Genomic DNA, 27,926 nt, shown 5'->3' with positions numbered 1-27,926 from the left:
GGGCCCACAAGCCATGGCCGCTGAGCCTGCGCGTCCGGAGCCTGTGCTCCGCAATGGGAGAGGCCACAACAGTGAAAGGTCCGCGTACAGAAAAAAAAAATTTTTAAATATATACCTTTCTGGTTTTGAGGGGAAGATTACCTGGCCTACAAAAAAACATGCACATATGCTACTCAATTTCTAAACAGCTGGGAATCCCCATGTCTCAGGGTGCACACTGGCTAGGCTAGACAGGCAGAATTGTATTTTTTTTAAAAAAATAAATTTATTTTATTTATTTATTTTTGGCTGCATTGGGTCTTCGTTGCTGCACGCAGGCTTTCTCTAGTTGTGGTGAGCGGGGGCTCATCTTCGTTGTGGTGCGTGGGTTTCTCATTGCGGCAGGTTCTCTTGTTGTGGAGCACGGGCTCTAGGCGCGTGGGCTTCAGTAGTTGTGGCTCGTGGGCTCTAGAGCACAGGCTCAGTAGTTGTGGCGCACGGGCTTAGTTGCTCCGCGGCATGTGGGATCTTCCCGGACCAGGGCTCAAACCCGTGTCCCCTGCATTGGCAGGCGGATTCTTAACCACTGCGCCACCAGGGAAGCCCAGAATTGGATTCTTGAGTGTCATTTACAAAAGTTACCAAAGGATCAGAAATTTACTTCCATGGCTATAGGAGCCTGGATTCAGCAGGTCCAAATTATGGCACCATGTCTCCAAAAGGAACGTGCAGAAGTTCCCACACTTGGTCATGCCGGCTACTCAGACAGGGCCAGGTGGTTAATGATCTTCTGCCCACTTCTGCTACTTCAGCACTTGGTTTGGGTTTACTGCAATGCCTGATATCTGGGGGGTAAGCAGGGCCTCTGGGGTGCACACAGGCCCCTGTCCTGAATTCTGGAGGGGCCCCTCTTCTACAGGATTGGCCCATGTTGTTTCCTTTTACATGACAAATGCTCTGAAAATCACCCTCAATTTTGCATTCAAGGTTGGACTTAAGCCCCATATTTCAAGCATCTGTTGCTGATCAAGTCAGATAAGACGTGCTTGAAAGGTCATTAAGACAACACGCAGCTCGATGCTGAAGAGACTGTCCGATGGGAGGGAGCAGATGGGACATTCACGGGTTCCTTGTCTGGACTGCTTATTTCACCTCCTGCGTTGCTAGTAAAATGAAATCAAGTGTGACAGGCTCCCTGGTCCCTGGCAGGGCAGGACCATCCCCAGAAGGAGTCACACTTGTTCTCAGGCTCTCAGGCTAAGGCAGGTCTGCCGTTGCAGTTTTCTGAGTTCAAATACTGCAGCAGGAATGTCCACCCGAGACAGGAAAACTAAAGACAGAGCCAGGTGCTTCTCTCTCCATGTAGGTGGAGAAGGGCCCGTCTGTCCACTTGCTGGGTGACAGAGACCCTGAAACCAGCTTCCTCTTGCCTCACCACCCCGCTGGTGCCTCAGTGTGGCTCTCGTGGGCGGCACTAGCAGTGCCTGGTCCCCCAGACCCACACACAGCAGGGAGGGAAGGAGCCAGGGGCTGCAGGTCCAGAGTCCTGACCATGGGGAAGAAGGCCTGGAAAGGGCAGGGAGGCCACTGATGCCCCCACAGCAGCTGGGCGGAGAGTGAATCTGGAGGGGCAAACGGAGAACATCCAATTCAGCCCCAAAAGACCACCTAGTTCTCCCGTGTGAGCGGTCAGAGCCCCACCTGGCGTGGCAGCACCACTGCGGACACCTGTGTGGCCCTGAGCATGTCACGGGCTTGGCTTCTCAACTGTAAACAGAGAATAACAGAGTCTGCCTGTGAAGGTTACATACAGGCGCTCAACAGATGTCACTATGGTTAAAATCATGGCCAAGGTCACCAGGAATGGGGTCTTCTCTGCCCGGGACCGGGGATGTGGTGGACACCCAGATCCCTTCGCTGAAGGAGTCTTGGCCCAGCCGCTGAGGGGGCAGGAGGGAGCCTCACCTGCCAGCGACTCAGAGCCGCCTTGCCCGGTCACCTCCACGCCGGGGCGGAACGCGGGGCGGCCCTGAGGGCTTTTCCAGCTCCCGAGCCCCCTTGGGGTCGGCCCAGGCTTGTCAGGCCCGCACGGCAGCTGGGGTCCTCCCTGCCCACTCCTGCTTCCTCCTCCTCACTCCACAGTTAGGGTCCCAAGAGCACCCTTAGTCAGCCCCCTGCATGCTAGACTCTGTCTCAGAGTCAGCTTCCCGGGAAACCCAGCCTGTGGCAAGTGGTTTATTTGTGTCCTTTTTCCTTAGAAAGGGGGGAGATGACCAGTGTGAGGAGGACAGATGGCTACCGTGGAAGAAAAGACGGGTGAGAGTAAACTAACGGCACGAGGGCCTCTTCACTTCCTCTGCAGGGAACACAGTGGTGTGAAAACAACCACACGGTGGGGTGGGGGGCATCTTCTGAGCGCAAGGCCCAGGGAGCTGGAGACCCAACAGTGTTCTCTAAGGAGCAACAAGAGTTTGTTCTTAACTCTTTCCTCAAGGACTGGAAGACACAAAGAGGCCACAGAGGAACATGTGAGAGAAAGAGGGGGAAGAAATGCCTCCCTGGGGCCAAACTGTCCCGAAGCCACAGAGACCTGGCCTTGGAAAGTGCCAGAAGAGTCCTCGGTGATGAGCTAATCAATAACTGGACACTGAGGTGTCTTCAAACCCAAGTGTCCTCCAGGGTGGTAGCAGGGATTCACAAGCTCTTCCCACAGGTCAAGTGCCCAGGAAGGGGTCCAGGTAACAACCCAAATAGCAACTTTGCTTTGCTTCTGGCTAGGATTACATCGACTCCGATGATGACTGTTAGCATTACCCTGATTCTCTCTGCCAAGAGCCCTGTATCAATAGATATTCTTCTATTTAGAAGTAAAATTTCATCCTTATGTAATAAATGTAGCGTGTTGGACAGACTAAATCTTTCAAATAACACCAGATCTAGCGAAGGGAAAGACATCTGCCGACGTGAGCCCCTCAACCAGCCAAGAGCCTCGTACTGTGGATGAGTGGGGAGGCCTCAAAGGGACAGTTTGTCCAAGGTCCCACAGCAGGGCTGGGCCACATACTGACGGCCAGGTGCTCAGAGGAGAGATGTCCTCCTTGGCCACGTGGCCAGTCCCGTTAGAGCGGCTGGAAGCCCAGCTGCCAAAGCAGGTGGGGGCAGGCCCTCTCCTATACGATGGGCAGCGGGGTCCCTGGCATGACCTCTGCGGAGGGCAACTAGGCAACATTTAAAGGCCACAAAGCCCCCAGCCCTGCACCCTACCCCCCGCCCCGCCCCCGGGAATCTGTCACAAAGCTAGGCTTTCACCTTGCAGTTGGCCCTTCTGAGGTCCACCGCGAGGCTGCTTACGTGACCCGGGGCACAGCCACAGAAGGTGACACTGAGCCAACTCAACGCGTGCTGATGCAGAACAACTGCCAAGACGCACTGTTCAGAGGGAAAGAGCAGGTGGGCAGCGGGCCACAGGGAGATGAAGATACACACACTCATCACACGCAGGTGGCCAGCAGGCCACAGGGAGACACACACACACAGACACTCATCACACGCAGGCGGCCAGCAGGCCACAGGGAGATGGAGATACACACACACACTCATCACACGCAGGCGGCCAGCAGGCCACAGGGAGACACACACACACATACGCTCATCACACGCAGGTGGGCAGCAGGCCACAGGGAGATACACACACACACGCTCATCACACGCAGGTGGCCAGCAGGCCCACAGGGAGATACACACACACACATACGCTCATCACACGCAGGTGGACAGCAGGCCCACAGGGAGATACACACACACACACTCATCACACGCAGGTGGGCAGCAGGCCACAGGGAGACACATATACACTCATCACACGCAGGCGGCCAGCAGGCCCACAGGGAGATACACACACACACACGCTCATCACACGCAGGTGGCCAGCAGGCCCACAGGGAGATACACACACATATACACTCATCACACCAGGATGCTCGGCTAGAAACCGGGGTGAGAAAGAGACTCATTTTTCACGCTATGTGTTTTTGCATCTTTTGAATTTTCTACACGTGAATGTAATGCTTAGTCAAAAAATAACTTCAATATGATTCCCTCTATATCAAATATCCAGAATAAGTAAAGCCAGAGAGAGAGAATGTACACTGGTGGCTGCCAGGGGCTGGGAGAGCTGGGGGATTAGGGAGCAGCTGATTTATGGGGGTGGGTTTCCTCTGGGGGTGATAAAAATGTGTTGCAACTAGATAGGGGTGGTGTTTGCACAACACGGCGAACGCGCTAAATGCCACTCATTACTTTTTAAATTAATTCCAAATTAATTAAAATGATTAATTTTATGTTATAGGAAGTTTACCTCAATTAAGGAAAAAACAACCATAAAAATAAATAGATAAATAAAGCAGACATTCACATCTGTGCTTGGGAGGCAGCTGGGCAATGCTGGTTAGAAAAATGGGCAGGGAGCCCCAACTGTGGGGCTCAGACCCCAGCTACACCCAGTCCCCCCTGTGAGACCTGGGATCAATAATCTAACCTCTCTGAGCTTCAGTTTCCAGGTCGGTGAAATGGGCTTCCTAAGATTACATGAGTAAATTAAACAGTGTCTAGCACATTGCCTGGCACAGCCCAGGTCCCGGGGCCTCTGCTCTTGCTGTCTGCCCTGCTGGGAAAGCCCTTTCCCTGGGCAGACTCAGACTCAGGGTTCATCCCCTTGCCTCCTTCAAGCCTAGCTCCAATGCCACCTTCTCGATGGGATCTTCCCTGATCACCTGAGTTAAAACCAGAAACCTCCCTGCCACTCCCTGCCCGGAGGCTCCATCCTCTCCTCTTCCTATTTCTCTCCCTCATACTTGCTTATTTATTTTGTTCATCTCCTGTCTCCCTCTAGTGCACTGTCTGGTCTGGGGAAGCAGGGGTTTCTGTCCGTCCCATTCATTATGTACCCCATGGCCCAAAGTAGGCACTCAATAAACATGGGCTGAATGAATGGCTAGTGTTAGCCAGTATCTCTGCTCTGAGGCAGTGTATAAACTTGCCTCCCTGAAAAAATAAAACTGCTGTTTTGTTGTTTAATGAGCTTGAATTCAAAATTCAAGATAAATACTGTGTTTCATGTGTATGTGGAATCAAAAACACAACACAAATGAACAAACACAACAAAACATAAACAGAGTTATAGATCCAAACAGGTGGTTGCCTGAGGGGACAGGGGTAGGGAAGGAAAGAAATAGGTGAGGGAAAGAGGTACACACTTCCAGTTGCAAAACAAATGAGTCATGGGTATGAAATGTACAGTGTGGGGAATATAGTCACTAACTACATAGTATCTTTGTAAGGTGACATATCGTAACTAGGCTTATCGCAGCAATCAGTTCGAAATGTATAGAAATACCGAATCACTGTGTTGTGTAATAGGAACTAACAGAGCGTTGGAGGTCAATTATACTTCAAAAATAAACTCATAGAAAAAGAGATAAGATTTGTGGCTCCCAGAGGTGGGAGGGGGGTGGAGCGGGAGAGGGGGAATTGAACAAAGGCAGTCAAAGGTATAAACTTCCAGTTATAAGGTATATAAGTACTAGGGGTGTAATGTATAACATGATAAATATAATTAACTCTGCTGTGTGTTCTATATGAAAGTTAAGAGAGTAACTCCTGAGTTCTCATCACAAGGAAAAAGTATTTTTTCCTATTTCTTTAATTTGTACCTACATGAGATGATGGATGTCCACTAACCTTACTGTGGTGATCACTTCCTGATGCATGTAAATCAAATCATTATGCTGTACACCTTAAACTAACACAATGCTGTGTCAATTACATCTCAATAAAACGGGAAGAAACAATTCAACAACAGTTTGAACTAAAAAACCCACAGTTTTTCCAGCCAAGTATTATTCCCAAAGCGGGGGATTTGCAAAGGAGAAGAGATGGTTCACAGTAAGAGGGTGCTACGTGCTCTAAAACATAAACCAGTAAACAGTTCACAGTAAGAGGGTACCCTAAAACATAAGCCAGTAAACAGTCCCCCCAACCTCTGACTGCCCAGGGTGGTGTGAGAGCTGTTCCCGCGCGGCTCTCAGGAGAAGCAAGAACACAGTGCTAGCTTGAGTGCCTCGGACCCCACCCCTCCAAGCACCTTGGGACAGAATCACTCACTGACGCAGAATGAGGTAGACGGAAAGGAGCAAGCCGGTCACCCTCCCCGTCCAGGGCCTTCCCGGACCCTGCCTGACAGAGCTGCCACCCCAGCGGCACTCAGCTTCCCACGGTTCACAGGCCTCATGGGGGGAAATCGTGACCTCAGTTGTGCAGAGTTCAAAAATGAAAAAATAAAATAAAAGCAACCCTCAGACTCTTCTAAAAGTAGGCTGTCTTTCTAGTTAGCTCTCCTATGAGACGGCTACATCATTACTCAACAGAAGCAGATCACTGCTTTTCTGCTGCCTCCAAGCCCTGTGAGGAGAAAAAAGCTGAAGCTAGCAGTCTCCAAGAGTTTGTGGCTTTAAAAGAGAAGAAAACAAAACTTGCAAGTTGGAGTGAAACCAGCAAGAAGCATCTTCTATCCTCTTGGGAGCCACGACTGTGGGTGTAACCTGGCTGCCAGCTGGAAGCGGGGGCGGGGCGGGGCGGGGAGGGGTGCTGTTCCTGAGTTAGAAGTTGCCTAATGCACAGGTCCCAAATTTCCCAGAACGTCAGGATCCTGGGCTGGCTTGTGAAAATGCTGATTGCTGGGTCCCACCCCACAGTTTCTGATGCCGTAGGCCTGGGGTGCAGCCTAAGAATCTGCATTTCTAACTAGTTCCCAGGCTAAGGGTCCAAACTACACTTTGTGAACTACTGCTCTAGAACAAAGCCTTCCACGTCAGTGTTTCACCTCCCTCAATTGAACACAGAACCTGCAGGCAGACACGCGCACACATAGGGAGCCACCGAGAGCCCCTGCCCGACCACTGGTCCTCAAACAGTCAGAGCCACCTGGCCCAGCCAGCTACGGATGGAACACTCACGGGGTACCTGGACCTGAGAAGCCCGTTCAAGTCCTGCCTGAGCCGGTCACTGAGAGAGGCTCTAAGTCACCCCCAAAACCTTTGAAATCCAAAATCACAGCATTTCCCTTTTTGGGGAGCAGTCATGAGTAATCCTGCCCTTCGCACATGAGTAACACCCAGCTGCAAGATCCGCTTTCTGCCTAGGGATACTTTCAAGTTTCTTTTCAAGTTTCAGAAGAAGCAGCTGAAAGAGGAACACACACACACACACAAAGGCAGGCCACTCAAGGAGAGCTACAGCATCCCTGGTGGGGGCACTTCCCCCAAATGCCCCAATGCAGGGGCCCCATCACCCACTATGGGCAATCACACCAGTCTCTCACTCACCAAAGTAATCGGCCTTCGGGTGAGCATCCATCTCACGCTCCAGACGTTGGGTGAGGGCTTCTAACTTCAATTCGGCAGCTGTGGGTCCAAGCTCAGGGCCCGGGAGGAGGGTCTGGCAAGGCAGCCTCACCCTGGGGGAACCGGGGCTCTCTGGGAGCACAGGCCCCAGGCTGCCATCAGAGGACCAGCCAGAGGGACTTTCTTTACAAGATAACTCAGGCAAGGTAGACATCACTGGATGGACAAGGCTGAGCTTGGGACCAACGCCAGGGTCTGTACAGCCAGGCTTGGGACCCGGCCCAGGGACTGCACCCAGCTGCATATTGTCCATGCTGGCTGGCGAGGATGAAGGGGCAGAGCTAGAAAGGTAAGATTTGGGGCCATCCTGGAACCAGGGTTGAGGGTCCACAGTGGGTTTGGGCATCATGCCTGAAACCTCACTCCCTACCCCCGAGTTTGTTCTTGGAAGAGGTCCCTGACTGGAGCGGTTCAGGGCCAGGGGCGCTGAGAAAGAAGGGGTCCTGGGCTGAGCAGGTCTCGGTAGGGTCCCGTTCTCTGGGCCTGGGGAAGGGAGGCCAGGGCTCACTCGCTGGGAGGAGGCGGTGGTCCAAAGAGCAGCTGGCTTCTCACTGCTGTGGCCACCAACACCACCATCCTGGCTGCTCTGCAATGACCTGCTGGAGCTCGGGGAAAGCTGCTGTTGGTATAGGTGATGGACCCTGGAGGGTGTGGACAGTGGCGGGCCACTCCCTGGCGTGCCAGACCACCCACTTCCTACACCCAGCCTGATGCTGGGGGACACTGCTGGTTCATCGCCCCAGTTGGGGCTTGCCAAAAAGAGGTTGTCATAATAGTCTCCGTGGGTGAGGCAGGAAGGATCCTCACAGGGGCCCAGCCGATGGAAAGCAGACATCTCAGAACTCGCCACGCTCTCCTTGGATCCACAGTCCTGGCTGCCTTGCCTTGCGCCACGGACACACAGCTTGGCCCTCTGTTCCTGGGGTGGGGACAAGGGCTGCCCAGCTGCAATGGTTGTGGCTGTCCCAGGGGCCACTGTCGAGGCAGCGAGAGGAGGCTTCGCAGCGCCATCCCCCGTCACCTTGCTGCCCCCATCAGCTTCCCGGTGGGCCTGTGGGCCCAGGCGGCCCCCACCGTTCACGGGACCTCGGCTACCCCTGGGCAAGGTCTCCTCCTGCAGGAGCTGGTGCGGCTGGTGCAGGTGGATTTTGGCCATCTTGGTGGCAAACACCCTGCGTGTTTCCTCGAACTCCGGGTTGTTGCTTGCACCCTTGTCCACTCGGAAGAGTCCATCCTTGGAGGCCTCATACATGTTCAGGTCCTCAATGAATTTACTGGCCTCCAGGCCCAGGTCGTCATACTTATCCATGTTGCTGACAAGTGTCCGGGCCTAACCTAGATGCTGGGTATTGAGTGTGTGGAGGTGGGCCGGTGGAGGTGCTGGCGAAGGGCAGAGACTCACGTCCAGCCCAGGACAGGTAAAGCCTTCCACCTGCCCAGCATGAGAGTCATGACCCCAGGCCTTAGAGTCCAGCCGAGGGTAAGGCCTCAAAGTCACTTGGACCAAGTTTGCTTCCAATTCCCTTTCCTCTCGGAGGTGTCCACGTGGGGGTAGCTGGTGGCACTTCGCTGTACGAGCTGGCTGTGAGTTCTTTTCTCTGTTTCAAATCATAAAAGGAAAAAGAAATAAGGGGGGGAGGGGAAAATCACATCCTCCTTAAGCAGCCAAACTCGGAAACCCACAACAAGGCAGCAGCCGCTGGACGGGATTAAGTCGCCCAGAGCGAAGAGCGCAGAGGCCTCCTACCCGCCGGGCCGGAGCAAAGGCGCGGCGGCGGGAGGCGCTGGAACGTCCCGGGCGCTCGGTCCTCCGCTGCTTCCCCTGGTGGCGCGGAGCTGCGATCCTGGCCGGCGCGGAGAGGGATCAGGGTCCGGGGCACAGGGGCCGGCCGGGCCCCGGCAGGAAGTTCACGGCAGCCGGGCGGGCGGCCTATTGTCCGATGGCGGCGGTGGCTGGGCGCGCGCGGACCGGAGGGCGGCGGGACGCGGAAGTGAGCGCGCCGGACGCCGTCCCTGCAGCTCGGTCGCCGGCCGGGCACGTCGCGGGCCTGCGAAGAGGCGGAGGCGGAGGAGGAGGCCGAGGGGCGGGGGCGCCGGCGAGGGGCGGGGTCGGCGCGCGCAGAGGCTGGCGCCCCTGGGCAGGCCCGCGCCCGACCGGTCTGGGGAAGCTGGAGGTGTGTCCCGCGCGTCTCTTCTAGCGCTCAAGCCCGGTGATGGCGCCGAGTCCCCCGCCGCCACTGCCGCCCCCTGAGAAGCCTGGCCCAGCTCCGGTCTTCGGGCAGGGCTGGGCGGGGGCCACTCCGTGGAGACGGCTGGCAGGCGGCCTGGACAGCTTGCGTGGAGACGAGACGGGCCGCTTGGAGTTTGCGGGAGTCTGGAGGGCGCGCGCTCCTCTCCCCACCGTGCCTCAGTTTCCCGGGTGGGAAGCCAGCCCCTTGTGCCGCCTCTGCCCCAGCCGTACCCTCCCCCCTACACGGGGATGCAGGATTGGCGACCCAGGGTGTCACCCGTGGGCTGGCCCAAGTCCTCCTAGACAGGTAGAGAGACTGAGGCACCGAGGGGGAAGTGTCCAAGATGCCATCGTGACCAGCAAAGCGCGGATGCGAGTCCAAGTCCTCTGAAAGGGTTAAAAGTCATGTTGTTGCCCGGAGCGCGCTTATTTGAAGTCCTCTGTGCGGCAATAAAAACACGTGCCCTGGTGGCTCGTTATTCACGAGGGGACTCCTGACCCCCCCGAATAGATCCACGCGACTCTGAGGGCGCCGGGCCTGACTCCTGGGCGCCCTCGCATGGCCCAGCACTCCCTGCACCACCTCCGAGGAGACCCTGGAGAGGTTTCATTTCCTGAACAGCAGCCAGCGTGATCCCAAGGCAAATACCAGAGCAGTCACTTCCCTGCTTAAACCCTCAATGCTTACCCCGCATTTGGATTGAAATCGGCCCAATACCACGGCCTTCCTGTCCTGGCGGGCCCTGCTTCCACCCCCTCCCCCGTCCGGATTTGGGGGTCTTCCTTCCCTGCCTGCTAGCTGCAGGAGCTTCCTGGTGTCTACCGAGAGCTGGCCCTGGAACTTCTCCGTGGCTCATCCTTACTGCCACTGCCAAAATCACCTCCTCCTAGAGCCCTTCTTTTTCGGCACCCTCTTTATTTCCTGATCAGTTCTGATCACTATTTATATTTGTTTACCTGTTTACATGTGGGTTTTTTGGTGGTTGGTTGGTTTTCCACCCCATTAGACCATATCTGTATGTCCAGTATATGTATGTTGTAGAACCTAATGGTTGAATAAGTGAATTAGTGAATCTGTTTGCCAGGGTTGTAACAAGGAACAAAAAATGTAATACACATGACAGCGCTTTGTACTCTGTAAATCCAAAGTGTGGTTCGTGGGCCAGTAGACTGGAATCACCAGGGAGCTTGCTGAAAACACAAAATCTCACAGCCCTGCCTTCCCCGCCCCCATCCTATGGAACCAGATTCCTAAATGGTTTGCACAGTAAAGTTTGAGAAGCACTACTCTAAAGAACTATACTAGAATGAGGTATTTATATTTTTAAAATATCTTTTTTTATCTGCAAAAGTAATACATGTTTATAATAACAACTTTGAACAATACAGAGATACATCAACTTTTAAGAGTTGCCCACAATCCCCTTGTACAGAGGCAATCACTGTTAAACAGCCCTTAGGTATTCAGTAATACTTGTTATTTAATAACTGGATTTACTCATAACCTACCTGAGTGATTTGCTTGTGAAATTTCTAGAACACTGGTTTTCAAAGTATGGTCCCAGAACCAGCAGCAGCAGCATCGCCTGGAACTGGTCTATATCAGTGGTTCCCAAACTGCAACGCGCATCAGAATTCCTTAAGGAGCTTATTCAACGCGGGTTGCTGGGACCTACCCCCAGAGTTTCTGATTCAGCAGCTCTGGGGTGAAGCCTAAGAATCTGCATCTCTAACAAGTTCCCAGGTGATGCTGTTGCTGCTGGGACCACACTTGAGAACCACTGGTCTAGAGTCCCAAGTCCTGAGCTTCCTAGAAGCACTGTGGCAATGACCCTTGATGCCCAGAGGGGTGAGGACATCTATCAAAGTGGAAGGCTGTGGCCCGCTTTGCCTGACCCTCAGTATTGGGGAAGGAGCTAACGAAGCACTGGGAACATGCAGCCACCCCCCTGCAAAGTCTAGCAAGCCCAGAGCCAGCTTCCTGTGTGCTCAGTTATAATAACTGGGACCCTGGTACAAGAGCCATAAACACCAGCCAGCACCTCTTTAGAATCAGTCTTCTCTTTTCATCCTAGCTTGGCAGCTGCCAGGGCCCACCATCCTTGGTCCCCTTCTAAGCCCCCATACCCCCATTTTGGCTTGCCTGGAACGCTCAGAGTTGTGGACTTTACTCCCCACTCCCACTGCAATTCTAGAAGCAGCTGCACCAACTCCACCAACTAAACACACAGACCTAAACCCACAATCCACATATTTCCTGGCCAGACTATCTTGTCCCCTCTTAGCAAATACCTTATACCTTTACTAAACAGCTCATAAAGATGGCATCTCATGAGCATTGGACCACATAGTATACCGCCTGAAAGGGTACTTAGAAATGCTGGACGTCGCCAGGAGACCGCTGGGTGTTTTACTGCTGCTGTTTAATGCTTAAGGGGCAGAGACATTTTCAAATTCTGGGCCCAGCATTTAGAATCCCAGCTGTGGTTATTTAATACAGGCCTGTTTTGCCTGTACCATATGCTCAGAAATGTCTGTTGGTTAACATCTCAAAAAATGTGTTAATACTTGCACACCAGCTGTTTACACAGCAACATACTGAAGAGCTAAATATTTTTATCAGTAAGTAGGTGAGCATGGATGGTTCTGTGTAAGTGCTTACCAGTAATGTTTTGTTTTGTTGTGTTGCATTTTGCTGAGTGAGAAATGTCCTACATTCTATTTTACCTGTAAAGCCGTTTCTATATAACAAAAGCCATCAGCAACACAGAACTTTCCTTTAAGTCTGTTTTCCTTGAAGTCTATTTTCATGAGCACGAGGATGTAAAAATTGCCTGCCCACGAGCATACTGTGGAAATGTGGAATTTTCACCTTGACCGGCCCAGAGTCTCAGTGACATCAATCAGATCATGTCCCTTCGCAGCTCCAAACCCTCCAGCAGCGTCCCAAACCACACTTAGAGTAAGACCCTCCCCTTGGACCCTATGTGATCGGGTCTCTTGCCACCCCTCCCGCCTAATTTCCCCTATTCCCCCTGCTTAGTCTGCTCCAGCTGCAGTGATTTCCCTGCCGCTCCTCGCCCCGCCCTTACCATGCATTCATTCATTCACCAAACAAACATTGCTGGGCACCTCTGATGCCCTGGGCCCTTTTCCAGGTGCTGGGGATGTGGCAGACAGCTGAACAAATTAGCAGACATCACTGTCCTATTTGGACATACATCCCAGTAGGGGGGGTGAAGTAGATAATCAACAAAATGGATACATCCCTTATAGAGGGTATTAGCAAGTGATGAGAGCTAGGGAGAAAAATGAAGCTGGGAAGAGGACATATGGAGGGGGTGCCATTTTCAATACAATGGTCAGGGAAGGTCTCCCTGAGAAAGTGACCCCTGAGCAAAGACTTGGAGAACAGTACAAGGAAGGAGAGAGGTTAGAGACAGGCAGCCATCTGAACAACTCTTCCCAAGAGTTTTGTTGGGTAAAGTGGAATGGAGGGAAAAGTGCCACTAAGAGAGAGTTTAAAAAAAAAAATTTTTTTTTTAATACGGGAAATGGTACTGCCTGTTTCTATGCAGATGTGAATGAGGTAGTGGCCAGGGAAAGGAGAATTGCTAATATAGGAGAGAGAGAGGAGGATTTGGGGAGTGGCATGCCTGAGAAGCAAAGGGGGGCTGGGCTCCCCTGCACATTCTTCCATGGTAATAAAGAGCAAGGATTTGGGCAATAATCTGATGGGTAAGTATGTAAGGTGTTCGCATCTTGGAGTGGTAGGTAGCTCTTCTGATTAATTTCCTCAGCGGGATAGGAGGTAAAGAGAGTTAGCTGAGAGTGAGGCCAGGGAGTTGTTGCTGGGAACTGGCCGTCTAGGGGAATGAGACAGTGAATGGGCTGGAGAAGCATTTGTAATGGAAGCATGAAGCTTCCTCTGTGCTCCCCACCCCAGATCCTGGGCCTGAATTGCTACGAGGCCAGCCAGCATGGGGCATGTGTCTCTCCAGAGGAGGTTCAGCTGCACGGATGTGGGTGTGGAGTAGGTGGAGAGTTGGGTCTAACCAGGGCTGGCTTTTGCCAAGTGAGTGCAACGTATCTAGAGTGGGCAAGAGAGTTGCGGTCTGTCTGCCTAGAACCTGCTCCCCAGATGTCCCCGTGACTCCTTCACTTACGGTCCTCAGGTCTCCACTCAACACTTACTCCCCTGGGAGTCTGGATGCCCCCCTATCCATCTCCATCCCTACCTGCCACCGCAGTGAACGGCTATCTCCTCATCAGGATGCCAACTTCACAAGGCCACAGGTCTTTGCATATTATGTTCATCGCTATATCCCAGGAACCTAGAACAGTGCCTGGCACTGTTCCCCAAATGCTTGGTAAGTGAATGCATGAGACACATCAAAAAAGGGAGTACAAATGTTACCATCTATAGGTGGAAAGACTTAATTGGACTTAATGGTGACCCACATTCAGAGAAGCAAAAAAAGGAGGCTGTATTATTACTCTTGTAACTGTATGTCACTGCAAACCTTCTGCAGATCTTGTTTGATTACCTTGTACCAAATATTTGATCTGCATCGCATATCATATACCTTGCTAGTCAAGGGTATGACTACATAGAATTGTAGGTGTGTTTGAAAGTATAAAGGATATTGGACTTAAGAATATCTGTTTGCATGCATACATATGTTTTTTATATAAGTGTGTATAAAGAATTATTGACTAAACGGCATTTGAAAAACACTCATCCAATAGGCTGTAGGCAGTAAACGGTGCTTAGACAGCCTATGAATTACCACGGGGCCCAGGAAGCAAAGGGCTCCTGTCTTTGGACAGAGCCCTGCTTATTTTGCAGTTAACTGAATGGGCCTCTCTGTCACTTTTGCTTGGCTACAGGGAATGTCCCTGCACACAATGCTGTGTGTGTCCTAAAGCTGGAGGGCTACTTCAGGGAGAGCTCTGAAAAGAATCTTTGTATTTCAGCCAGGCAAATGGATGAAGAAATAAGAACCCAGGTTCCTTTGGGCTCTTTCCATCCCACCAATGTCTCAAGCAGGCCAGGAAGCCCTGGTCCTTCCAAATCTGTTTCCTGAGCCTTAGGCTTTTCCCAAGTTTCACTGTGGAATTGTCCCATGAATGGAGAGAAGCAGCTGCGATGAAGGCCCTTTCCTGGTGCTTCTAACGAGGCTTTGTCTCATGATTGTCTCCCCTGGAAAGCTGCCCAGGCCAGACCCAGATTTAGGACCATGACCTTGCTCTGTGTGTGCAGCCCCTGCCAGGCTACTGAAGCCCACCCTTCCCCAGTCTCAGTCCCACACCCTGGGCCTCCCGCCACATGGGAAGACCAGCTGCAGGCATGTGCCAGCCACAGGGCCCCACGTGGCTCCCCACACACCCACGGGGAGGGAGGCTGCCCCCTGGCCCTGGCCCAACCCCTCCCGGGCCATCTGCTCGGAGATCAGCGGAATATGTTTAACAGAACAATGAACTGGAATGAGTTTTGAATCAGCACCAATTTTCTGCTTACTTTTTTTTTTTTTTAAAGTAATACATGTATATGGCTTAAAATTCAAAAGGTGCAAATGAGCACCCAGTGGAAAAAGGAGTCCCTCCTGCCCCTGAGCCCCAGTGCCCCTCCAGAGACAACCAGCGGCATATTACCAAAGTACACAGGCACGCGCATTTCTTTTTCTTAACACAGAAAGTAAAAGTGCACTGCCCCTTGCTTTTTGCATTTAACAATACTCTTGGAAATCTTTTCATATCATTTCACATGCAGCTGCCTCATTCTTTCAGAGGGCTAATATTTCTGTCTTTGGGTGAGTCATGGATTTCTTAACCAGTCTCCTATTCACAGAAATCTAGGCTGCTTCCAGGCTTTTGCTATTACGTATTCTGTGGCCATGACTGACTTATAAACCATACCACACCTGTTCAAGCCTAGCCGTGGGATAAACACCCACGAGGCAGGTATATTCTTGAGAACTCCACCATGCTGCCTGGATTTCTTCATCGACAGCAAGGACCTCTGCCTTGTTTTCTGCTGGTTACCATCTCACTGGGGTCAGGGTTAGAACCGTTGATGAGTCATAACAAGAACAACGATTATTAAAAGCGTCATAGCACCTACGCTTTGCCCAGCACCATTCTCTGTATTCTACATATGTTACAGGGTTGAATCCTCCCAACAGCTCATGAGATAGGTTCCATTATCCCCTCCTTTATACAGGTGAGGAAACTGAGGCACAGAGGAGGTAAGGAACTTGCCTGAAATTCCACAGCTAGGAGGCATCTGGGATCGGAACCCAGGCAGCCCGGCTCTGTGCCACATCACCTCTCATAACAAAATCACCTAAGAAATCACTTGGCTACTGAAGCTGCTTCCAGGGTGTGTATATCAGTGGGTGCTTGCCTGCAAAGCCTGAATGGGAACTGTGTCTTCTGTTCCCAACACCCTGTGTGTCTAGAGTGAGGACTGGATTAGCCTGTAAGCTCTGTGACAGTAGGAACCAGCTCTGCCTTGTTCACCTTGGTACCTTGCATACTGCTCATTAGTTACTGTTGAATGAATATTATCTTGAATAATAACAATGCTAGTAATAGCTGCTATTTATGGAGCACGAGCTAGGAGTCTGCCATAAATTATCTCATTTAATCCTCACAACAGCTGTCTGAAATAAATTCCATTATACTTCCATTTTACAGATGGAGAAACAGAGGCTCACAGAGGTTAAGTCAATTGCCCAAGGACGCATAGCTGGTAAGTAGATGAGTTGGGATTTGATCCCTGGATGTCTGCTCTCTACCTCGAGTGATTTCTGAATGATGTCAGTCTGCACCTAAGTCTGTGAATCCACGAGTTTCCCACCTAGGAATTGACCTCCACTGGGTCAATAACCACACGTCCTTTTTAAAATATTAAATAAACTTAATTTTTAGAGCAGTTTTAAGTTGAGTGGAAAGTACACTTCTGTGTACTCAGAAGTACAATTTTTAATTTCATAGAAATATTGAGTGGAAAATACAGAGATTTCCTATATGCCTCCTGACCCTACACACACAGCCTCCTCCACCATCAACATCCTGCACCAGAGTGGTGTATGTGTTACAGTCAATGAACTTATGTTAACACATCATTATCATCCAAAGTCCACAGTTTACACGAAGGCTCAGTCTTGGTGTTGTACATTCTATGGGCTTGGACAAATGCAAAATGATGCGCGTCCACCATTATAGTATCATACAGAGTAGTTTCACTGCTCTAAAACTCCTCTGCCAACGCATCTCTCCCTCTTCCCTAACCCCTGAAAACCACTGATCTTTTTCTGCCTCCATAGTTTTGCATTTTCCAGAATGTCATATAGCTGGAATCACATAGTATGTAGCCTTTCCAGATTGGCTCCTTCATTTAGTAAAGCCTCCATGTCTTTTCACGTTTTAGGGTAAATAGGTTACAGTTTGTATTTGTGGGGAGGAAAGGCCAATAAAGTTTAAAGATAGAAAAAAGGATAGCTAAAAATTAAACCATTGAGTCTCTGGTCCACCTGAAAAAAATCAGGCAGAACAGAAGCAGAAGGTGGTCTGTCTACCAAAGGGCCGCCAAAGGGGGCTGTCAGCCCTTCACACAGCGCCCCAGGCTCACACTTTCATTTCTGTCTTGAAGTGAAGGCAAACAGAGAAGCACCAAGATTGAACCAAGAAGACATTTATCACACATCTTCATGCCTCTATCCCTTTACCAGCCACATTGCCCATATTGGGTACAAGGAACTCATTAAAACAAACAAAAAAAATCCTGGGGGGGAAGGATAAATTAGGAGACAAGGACCTACTGTATAGCACAGGGAACTCTACTCAACACTCTGTAATAACCTATATGGGAAAAGAATCTGAAAAAGAATAGATGCATGTATAATGTCTGAGTCAGGCTGCTGTACACCTAAAACAAATACAACATTGTAACTCAACTATACTCCAGTTAAAAAAAAAAATCATGTAATCATGCTGAGTGTGGAAGTTCTGTGTGAGTTTGAGCATGCTAAACATACTATTTAGTTAAATGTAAATATTTAAAATATGCCACAAACTTTGAACTCTATTTTGATGCTATTTGTTTTCAAATATACTGGGAGTCTCAACGAATCAAAGCAGCCAGGACCTTTCTTGACCCTTAAGAGGCCCCATCTGCTCGGGATCTGGGAAAAAAGGAGCTAAAAAAGAGTGCGTGTCTCTGTTATCCAGCCCTGTTCCCGCAGAGAGGATCCAGAATGCTGGAACAGAATGACGAAGGATTTGGGGCATAGCACGGGGCTCCAGTGGGGACAGAGAGTGTACACCCAGCCCACCCAGGGCTGGCCCTCTGCTCTGAACGCTCCAAAAGTTCTGTTGCTGCTGCTAAGCATCCTGTCTTCTTTGTGAGACAGGAGATCAACTGATGTAGGTTAATGAAATGCAATTTTTTAAAAAATTTATTTATTTTATTTATGGCTGCGTTCAGTCTTCGTTGCCGTGTGCAGGCTTTCTCTAGTTGTGGTGAGCAGGGGTTACTCGTCATTGCGGTGCGTGGGCTTCTCATTGCGGTGGCTTCTCTTGTCGCGGAACACGGGCTCTAGGCGCGCGGGCTTCAGTAGTTGTGGCTCATGGACCCTAGAGCGCAGGCTCAGTAGTAGTGGTGCACGGGCTTAGTTGCTCCGTGGCATGTGGGATCTTCCCAGACCAGGGCTTGAACCCGTGTCCCCTGCATTGGCAGGTGGACTCTTAACCACTGTGCCATCAGGGAGGCCCCGAAACGCAAGTTTTGTTAAGCAAATGAATTTCGTGATCAGGGGCTTCAAATCTGCAGAGAGTATGTGAATATAAAGATATCATCTTTATATGTATTTGTGTCTCATGTAAAAGAAAACATGTTTTCTGATGCCAAAAATAATTTAATTGACAAAATTTGGGAAAGCATGGCAAGTACATAGAAGAATATAAAAGCCAGCCCCCTGGGCAGCAAAAGCCAAGACAGTGTTAAAGTGCAAATGATTAATTCAAATATCACCTGTGAAATTAAAAGGGGTGAGGGACCAGGAGTGGGTGGGAGAGCACACAGACTGTGATGCAGGTCTAACACCTGTGAGGGCAAAGGGAGAAGGAAGGAGGATTGGGCAGGAAGAGCCTCAGACTGCAGTGAGCTCTGGGAGAGTTTTGGCCAACGCAATGTAAAGCTCCAGCACAAAGATTGCCTAGAAGAGTCTCATGCTAGGCAGGAATGACCAAGCCGGAGTACTCCACACTTAGTCATTGGTTGTGGCTGCCAGGAGACAGCGTAGCCTTGGCTCCAATGTTGCAGCTGGAGGCTCTCAGCTAACTACCTCCTCTTGGCAGGTTCTCTCTTAAAGGGAGAGCTGACCATATGTATGTGTATGAATGTGAATATGTGTGTGTACGTAAATTATTTTTGTTTTACAAAATTGTGATCCTTTTGTACAGACTGCTTGGTAGTCTGAATTTTTTCTACTCAGTTTATGCCACTGAGTACACTAACACATATCATTAAATGATTCTTTCAAATCATAATTCATTAAATGGAGCTTCTGTGAATCCACCAGTTTTCTGAAATGATGTGCTAAATTTCGTGACAGTGTATTTATGAGCATTTTCCCAAGGACAGAGCTGGTAGTTTTCCTCACATCCTCTAAGGGGTCCAAAAAGTTAAGACCCACAATCTAAAACATTATTTATGGCAGTGATATACCATGACTTGTGAAACCGGTTCCCTACCATTGAGTGGTTTCCAATTCTCGGCTATGGTAAACATTGATGTTCATAAATCTTAGCATAATATGACTATTCCCTTGGGATAAGTTCCTATACAAGCAATGCTGAGTCAGAAGGTACGTGCCTCATCTTTAAGGCTTTTGATACTATTGCCAAATACACCAATGCCTGGGAATAGAGAGCCTTGGACAGATGATAAGAAAATCCTGGTTGCCATAACTTTTTTTATCCCTTTTATCTTCTCCACTGGTGCACATTATTATCCTCATTTTACTGATGAGCTCACTGAGTCTCAGAGAGGTTAAGTAATAAGTCCAGGGTCACACTGGGATCTGTCTGGTTCTAGAGAAGCCAGACTACAGGGGACTTTTTCATAAAGAGCCCCATTATTTAACCATCCATAGGCTGAATCTTCAAATACTTCCCCACTGAATTATTTATGATTCTTTTGCTTGCAAGTGACAAGGGCGCATCTCAACCTACCTTAAGAATAAAGGAAGCTGACAGCAGGATATGTCATGGTGCATAAGGCCCGGAATGTGGGTGATGCTGGGTGTGTGAAAGATGGTGCTCAGTCAGGGTGCTGCCTCAGCCCTCTCCTCTCTGCTCACCACGGCCACGCCATTGGCTTCTCTGGCTGCATAGTGACCACCCCCAACGCTCAGGTCCTGCCTGTTGGAGTCCAGGCAATCACTGGGAGATTGACTCTGCTTTTTCTGTCTCAAACCCAAATTCCTGGGAAGGAACTCTGACTGGCCGGGTTAAGTCAGGTGATTCCCCCTCTCAGTCATTGCTGCCAAGGGAGGAGCTGGGGCAGGGGGTGGAGTTGCCCCGTATTAACAAGAGCTCTGTACACTAAGTAGTCACCACAAGCAAGGAGGGGAAATGCCATGACCCCTACAGTTTGCCCTAGAAGAAGGAGAATAGGATTTTTCATGGTCCCTCTTCAGCTCATGGAGATAGTCTTTGGGGAGAAAAGCACATGCCCTTGACCCTGGGCTCCACCTACAAGTGTGGTAGGAGATCTGTGGCGCTGCAAGAGAACAGGTGTCATTTATTTGTTCAGCCAATTCTTTGTGGTACTAACAGTGAGGCCCTGGAGCAGATGAAAATCATCAGTTAGCCTTTTGGTTATTAGCCTGCCACCCGCCTACCCCCAAAACACACATGCGGCTCAGAGTCCAAAAGGAAGAGCTTAAGTAAAGGGGGAGATGAAAGTTCTCTGTACAATAAAGGCACAGGCATTTTCAGGGAGCCTGTTAGGGAGAATATTTAAGGGGAGATCTGGAAAATCCAGATACTTGGGGAGCATTCTCGCAGAGGAAAAGCAACTCCCAGTTCTGGGGCAGCAAGGCCAGTGTGGCTGGAACGAAGGGAGCACTGTGGGAGAGGGGGCATTGAGGCCAGCAGGGCTGGGACAGGGAGGGGGCTCTCAATGGCCCACCGCTGGGTTTGGCCCTGGGGATTGTTAAGGCAAGTATGTGATCTGAGCTAAGCTCTGAAAAGATCAGCACAGCTGCCATGTTAAGAATAGACTTGGGGGCTTCCCTGGTGGCACAGTGGTTGAGAGTCCACCTGCCGATGCAGGGGACGTGGGTTCGTGCCCCGGTCCGGGAGGATCCCACGTGCCGCGGAGCGGCTGGGCCCGTGAGCCATGGCCGCTGAACCTGCGCGTCCAGAGCCTGTGCTCCGCAACGGGAGAGGCCACAACAGTGAGAGGCCCGCGTACCGCAAAAAAAAAAAAAAAAAAAAAAAAAAAGAATAGACTTGGGAGTGGGGTTGGTGCCAAGGGTAGGCGCCGGGAGACGGGTGAGAAGGCGAGGCTGTTGTAGGGCTGTTGAGGGGATGGCACTGAGATCAGGGAGATTGCCCTGGAGCCAGAAAACAGTGGACGGACTCGAGATACCTGGAGATTGTGGATGGATATGTGGGAGGCAAGAAAATGGGGAGAATCAAGGATAATTCCTAAGTTTCCCATTTGCGTAACTGGATGGTTGGGCGACGGGTGACGGGTCATTTACTGAAAGGGAGCAGACTTGGAGGGAAACAGGGTTGGAGGGAGAAATCAAGAGGAGAAGCAAAGAAGACAGCTGAGCGGCCAGAAAAGAGGTCTGGCTGGACATTAGATTTGGAGTCATTGGTGTTCGAAGCCGTGAGGCTGAGTGAGCTCACCTGGGCAGGGGGTGTAGCTAGAGAAGAACAGAGGGCCCAGGACCAAGTCCTGAAGAGCTCAAAGAGAGGGAAGAGCCAGAAAATGAGCCTGAGGCAGAGCAGCCAGGGAGGTACCAGGAGAAGAAAGAGTGTGTGACATTAAGAGGAGGGTCAATCCCTGTTGTGGGTTTGCACCATGGAGGTCACTGTGGGGGGCAGTTTCCGTGGGGAGGGCCATGGCTTCCCTGGTGTCATGGGAGCAGGGGCTGGATCTACTTCACTTGGGTGATATGGAAGTGGGTGACTCCACGCCAGAGGACTTGGGGACCTTTGTGCTATGTCTGTAGAGCAACATGAAACAGAGAAAAGTGCCTGTGACATTTTCATCAACCAACATGGTTGGGGTGTGAGCTGTGAGGGCAGCCTGCGGGCAGCCTGAGGAACGCCCTCGGAGCTGCTAGAGGAACTGTGAACTGAGGACCTGGGTGTGAAGCCACTCCCCATCTGCTACATGGGAGAAGTGCCCTGCCACATGGGGAACGTGAGCCCTACAGACAGGAAGGAGGATCGCCCTGTTTATTTCTGTCTGCCTGATTTCACATCTGCTGACGTCTTCACACCCACCCTCCTCCTCTTCTTTGAGCCTCAACGGTTGAGGAGCTAAAAATGTACCCCTAAGGCCAAAGCTATGCCTTACGCTTGGTCAATTTAGCACAACCAGTCTACTGGGGAACTCAAAATGCAAAATACTGAGAAGTAAAAATGCTCACAATCCTCTAAACCTGTAAAAAAACAACCCCAAAAGATGGAAGAGATGTGCTCCATGCCCTCCGAGCACTGTGACCATAAGACTAAGACGCAGCGGGTGTCCACAGGGCACCCACCACATCTGAGGGCTGCTTGGAGTGACTATTTTTTTTTCTTGTCAAAATAAATGGGCCTTCTGTGTTGAAAATGATTTCACGGTTTCATTTCCTTCGAAGGCATCCTGCCCTCATTGACGTGAAAATGCCTCATGGAAATTCCTGCTGTGGGCTGGCTGTCATGGGTGACCTTCAGGGCACCTGGGGCCCCCTCCTGCAGCCCCCACCCACTTGAGAGCTGACCTACCTGGGATCCCCCAGACCCCAGGCTTCTTCCCCTGGTAGGGCCTGAGTTTATGGCAGGGCTGGGAGAGAACTGCTGGCCCTTGGGACCCCCTGGTAGGCCCTCCAATCTCCAGCTGTGGGGAGCACGATTGCCTGATGCCAGGCTCTGAACCCAGGTGTGCTGAGGCTACATGTCCCATAGGCTGCTCCCAGCCCCTGGCTGAGCTTGGCGGGGACAGATGCTAAGACAGGCCTGTGCCTGGGAGATGCAGGGCTCCTCCAACAGGCAACTTTGGCCTGGGGAAGACCTTTCTTCTCCCTTCCTTCTCTCCTTCCCAGGGGTCAACCAGCATCTCCTTCTCCAGCCTCCCGCATCTCCCTCCCCATCCCCTACACAGGCTTGGAATCTCATCTTGGTATTTGCATCTCAGAGGATTCAAGTTAGCACACCTGGAGCTTCCAGAAATTGATGGGAGTGTAGCAAACAGCCCCAGTGTTCATTGCCTGGAGGGCAAGGTCAGTCTTATGCCATAGTCTGTCTCTAATTGGGGTCATTCCTCTGTCCCCTTCTCCTTTTTTTTTTTTTATTTGAGTTCCTTATATATTTTATTTTATTTTTTAAAATTTTACTTATTTTATTTATTTATTTTTGGCTGCGGTGGGTCTTCGTTGCTACGTGACAGCTTTCTCTAGTTCTAGCGAGCGGGGCCTCCTCTTCATCACAGCGCGCAGGCTTCTCATTGCGGTCGGTGGCTTCTCTTGTTGCGGAGCATGGGCTTTAGATGTGTGGGCTTCAGTAGCTGTGGCACGCAGGCTCTGTAGTTGTGGCACATGGACTTAGTTGCTCTGCGGCGTGTGGGATCTTCCCAGGCCAGGGCTCGAACCCATGTCCCCTGCATTGGCAGGCGGACTCTTGACCACTGCGCCACCAGGGAAGTCCCCTCTGTCCCCTTCTGAAGAGACAGATTCCCTCATGAGAGGTGCAGGTGGCATCCCCATGCCTTTGTGGTGCCTGCTGCAGAGCGCTGACACTGAGCTCCAGCCTGTCTTAATTCACATCCGCCCAAGTCACTGAGTGTCCCCATGATGGGCACCTCAGTGAGCTGGTGATTCCCATGTTCAAGTATGAGGGGACATGTGACTTCACACTGAGAAACATAAAGCGCAATGGGACGCAGTCAGCAGTCCATCCTCTTGTTTGTCAGGGAATGTGACTTTAACCAGGGATTCTGGGTGCTGGGAGATTAGAGAAGAGGGATGGGAGAGGAGGAGGGAGCAGGGAGGGATGGTGAAGTAACAGGGTCATTTTATCATTTACCAAGGGGAGGTGTGGGGCTGGCAGTGAGTGGAACATAGGCAGGAGGTAGAGAAATCAGATGGAAAAGAGCAGCTGAAGACCTGTACTGGGTTGAACAGTGTCCACCCCATCCCCAAGAATTCATGTCCTTCCTGGAACCTCAGAATGTGACATTATTTGGAAATAGGGGAGTTGCAGATGTCATTAGTCAAGATGATGTCAAACTGGAGTAGGGTGGGCTCTAAATCCAACATGACTGGTATCGCTATAAGAAGAGGAGAGACACAGAGAGCCAGGAGGAGATGCCATGTGGAGACAGAGGCAGAGGTTGGGACAACACAGGGGCAAGCGAGGAATGTCAAGATTGCTGGCAGGCCTTTCTCGCCTTCTGAGATGGCCCACACTCTGTCTGTGGAGTGTTTCTCTCTAAATAAATCCACTTCTTACCTATCACTTTGTCTCTCACTGGATTCTTTCTGCGATGAGACATCAAGAACCTGAGCTTCATTAAGTCCTGAAACCACGGAACAGAAGGTCGAGCCCTGGTCCGGGAAGATCCCATATGCCGTGGAGCAACTAAGCCCGTGCGCCACAACTACTGAGCCTACACCCATTCAACTTGTCAGTTTCAAGTCTGACACCCATTCAAGACTTGAAACTAAGTGACTGAAACTACCAAAGCTATTAGCCCCCGGAGAGTTCAACTCCTGAGCACATGAGGAGATCAGCCCCTCTCTCTAGCTTCTTGACAGAAGACAGGGCAAGTTCTTTCTGGGGAGAATATTATCCACCTCATTCTCTAGTGTGCCTTTTTTTTTTTTTTTTTTTTTTTTTTTTGCGGTACGCGGGCCTCTCACTGTTGCGGCCTCTCCTGTTGAGGAGCACAGGCTCCGGATGCGCAGGCTCAGCGGCCATGGCTCATGGGCCCAGCCGCTCCGCGCGGCATGTGGGATCTTCCCGGACCGGGGCACGAACCCGTGTCCCCTGCATCAGCAGGCGGACTCTCAACCACTGTGCCACCAGGGAAGCCCTCTAGTGTGCTTTTATACCTATGTCTGGCATATACTAAAAAAAAAATTATGACACATGAAGAAGCAGGAAAACGTGATCTTTCATGGGGAAAAAAGAAACAAATAATAGAAACAGACCCACAGATAACCCAGCTGTTGGAATCAGCAGACTAAGTATTTAAAATAACTTTAAATACATTAAAGAATTTATGTAAAGAGATAGACAAATATAGGGAAAAAATGGACTAATTCAACAGAAAAATGAAAACTTATTTTAAAAAAGCCAAATGGAAAAATTTGAATTAAAATACGTAGTATCTGAAATGAAGAATTCCTTATATATATAAGTTTAACAGTAGACTAGACACAGGATAAGAAAGAATCAGTGAACTCAAAAACATGCCAGTAAATAAACAATTACCACATAACCCAGGAATTGCATTCTTCGGCATTTATCCCAGAGAAATAAAACCTCATGTTCACACAAAAGCCTATACATGAATGTTCATAGCTGCTTTATTGGTAACAGCCAAAAACTGGAAAAAACTCAGACGTCCTTCAGATAGTATGTGCATACCATGGAATGCATCTCAGTAATAAAAAGGAACGAACTACTGATAAATGCAAAAACTTAGATTAATTTCAAGGGAATTGTGCTCAGTAAAAAAAAGCCAATCCCAGAGGTTACATAGCATATGATTCCATTTATGTAACATTCTTGAAATGACAAAATTATAGAGATGGACAACAGATTAGCTATTGTCAGGGGTTAAGGAAGGAGTGGGGATGTGGTAGGGAGGTGGGGTGGTTATAAAAGGGCAACGTGAGGAATCCTTATACTGATGGAACTGTTCTGTATCTTGACTATGGTGGGGGACACATGGACCTACTGTTGTGATCAAATTGCACTGGACTAAACGCATGCACACACATACATCAGATCAGTACAAGAAAGACTGAGGAAATCTGAATAAGATCGGTAGATTCTATTAATTTCATTATCATGGTTGTGATATTGTACTACAGTTCTGCAAGATGTTATCATTGGGGGAAACGGTACAGGATCTGTTTGTATTACTTTTTTTTTCCCCTTTTTAATTTTTATTGGAGTATAGTTCATTTACAATGTTATGTTAGTTTCTGCTGTATAGCAAAGTGAATCAGTTATACAGATACATATATCCACTCTTTTAGATTCTTTTCCCATATAGGTCATTACAGAGCATTGAGTAGAGTTCCCTGTGCTATACAGTAGGTCCTTATTAGTTATCTGTTTTTTTAAAAAATAGTTCTTTATTGGAGTATAATTGCTTCACAGTACTGTGGTAGTTTCTGTTGCACAACACAGGGACTCAGCCATGTGCATACACATGTCCCATATCCCCTTCCTCTTGAGCCTCCCTCCCATCCTCCCTATCCCACTCCTCTCAATCATTGCAAAGCACCGAGCCGATCACCCTGTGCTATGCTTCTGCTTCCCACCAGCCAACTATTTTACATTCGGTAGTGTGTATGTCGATGCTACTCTCACTTCGCCCCAGCTTTGCCCTCCCACCCCATGTCATCAAGTCCATTCTCTATGTCTACCTCTTTATTCCTGCCCTGCAACTAGGTTCATCAGTACCTTTTTTTTTTTTTAGATTCCATATATATGTGTTAGCATACAGTATTTGTTTTTCTCTTTCTGACTTACTTCACTCTGTATGACAGACTCTAGGTCCATCCACCTCACTACAAATAACTCAATTTTGTTTCTTTTTATGGCTGAGTAATATTCCATTGTATATATGTGCCACATCTTCTTTATCCATTCATCTGTTGATGGACATTTAGGTTGGTTCCATGTTCTGGCTATTGTAAATAACGCTGCAGTGAACATTGTAGTGCATGTCTCTTTTTGAATTATGGTTTTCTCAGGGTATGCATTACTTCTTACAACTGCATGTGAATCTATTTTTTAAAAAAGAAAGGAAGGACTTCCCTGGTGGCGCAATGGTTAACAATCCGCCTGCCAATGCAGGGGACACGGGTTCCCCTGGAAGATCCCACATGCTGTGGAGCAACTAAGCCTGTGCACCACAACTACTGAGCCTGCGCTCTAGAGCCTGCGAGCCACAACTACTGAGCCCACGTGCCACAACTACTGAAGCCTGCATGCCTACAGCCCGTGCTCCACAACAAGAGAAGCCACCGCAACGAGAAGCCCGTGCACCGCAATGAAGAGTAGCCCCAGCTTGCCACAACTAGAGAAAGCCTGCACACAGCAATGAAGACCCAATGCAGCCAAAAATAAATAAATAAATAAATAAATAAATTTATTTAAAAAAGAAAAATAAATACCAAAGAAAATTCTTTAAGCCAACAGGAAATTATCTCAGACTAAAGGCCAGATCTGCAGGAAGAATCAATAATATAAGAAATGGTAAGTATTTGGGTAAATATAAAAGACTATTTTTTTTTGTTTTTAAAGCAAAAATAATAAGCAATTTGTGTGGGATTTATAACATATGTATAAATAATTTTGACAATAGCTAATAATTTGACAATAATTTGACAAAAGGACAGGAGGGGATAGTTGTGTCAGAACAGTTCGATTTGTCCATTGTGAAGTGATTACAACACTAACTCAAGGAAGATTATTATTGGTTAAGGTTGCACATTGTAATGTCTCAAATATCCATGAAAAATAATACGAGGAGATATAATAAATATATTATCTATTCAACACTCATGACAAGTAGGTAGAATGAGCATTAACACCCAATTTCACAGGTATAAAAACTGAGGCTTGGAGAGTCTAAAGCTTTGCCTGAGGGCACCAGATGGGAAACAGGTGCACCAGAACTTAAGACAGGTTTTCAGACTCCCCAAGCCCAGTGTCCCTCCCATCATTCTGAGGTTCAACAAACTTTTTCTGTGCAGGACCAGATAATAAATATTTTAGGCTTTGTGGGC

At 49.5% G+C, this 27,926-nt stretch overlaps 1 protein-coding gene and 1 long non-coding RNA gene across 2 annotated transcripts in view; one reads left to right on the top strand and one right to left on the bottom strand.

The window, feature by feature from the left end:
• The window catches only part of LIMD1 (LIM domain containing 1), a 72,935-nt gene extending 63,581 nt beyond the window's left edge, over nt 1-9,354 (bottom strand). The window contains exon 1 of the mRNA XM_082663431.1: nt 7,362-9,354. Within this exon, the coding sequence (XP_082519557.1) occupies nt 7,362-8,748 (1,387 nt within the window). The 5' untranslated portion in view covers nt 8,749-9,354. The remainder of the gene's footprint in view (nt 1-7,361) is intronic.
• LOC309828201 lies at nt 7,694-27,253 on the top strand. The gene is made up of 4 exons (XR_014297302.1): nt 7,694-7,728; nt 13,845-14,039; nt 16,369-16,423; nt 26,938-27,253. It is a non-coding gene; the product is annotated as an uncharacterized lncRNA (long non-coding RNA).
• Nucleotides 27,254-27,926: the final 673 nt, after the last annotated feature.

The sequence above is a fragment of the Grampus griseus genome (genome assembly GCF_964374135.1).
Source record: "Grampus griseus genome assembly, chromosome: 10".
NCBI classification, from domain to species: Eukaryota; Metazoa; Chordata; class Mammalia; order Artiodactyla; family Delphinidae; genus Grampus; species Grampus griseus.
Note: the sequence above shows the minus strand (reverse complement) of the source record. Positions and strands in the feature narration are given on the sequence as shown.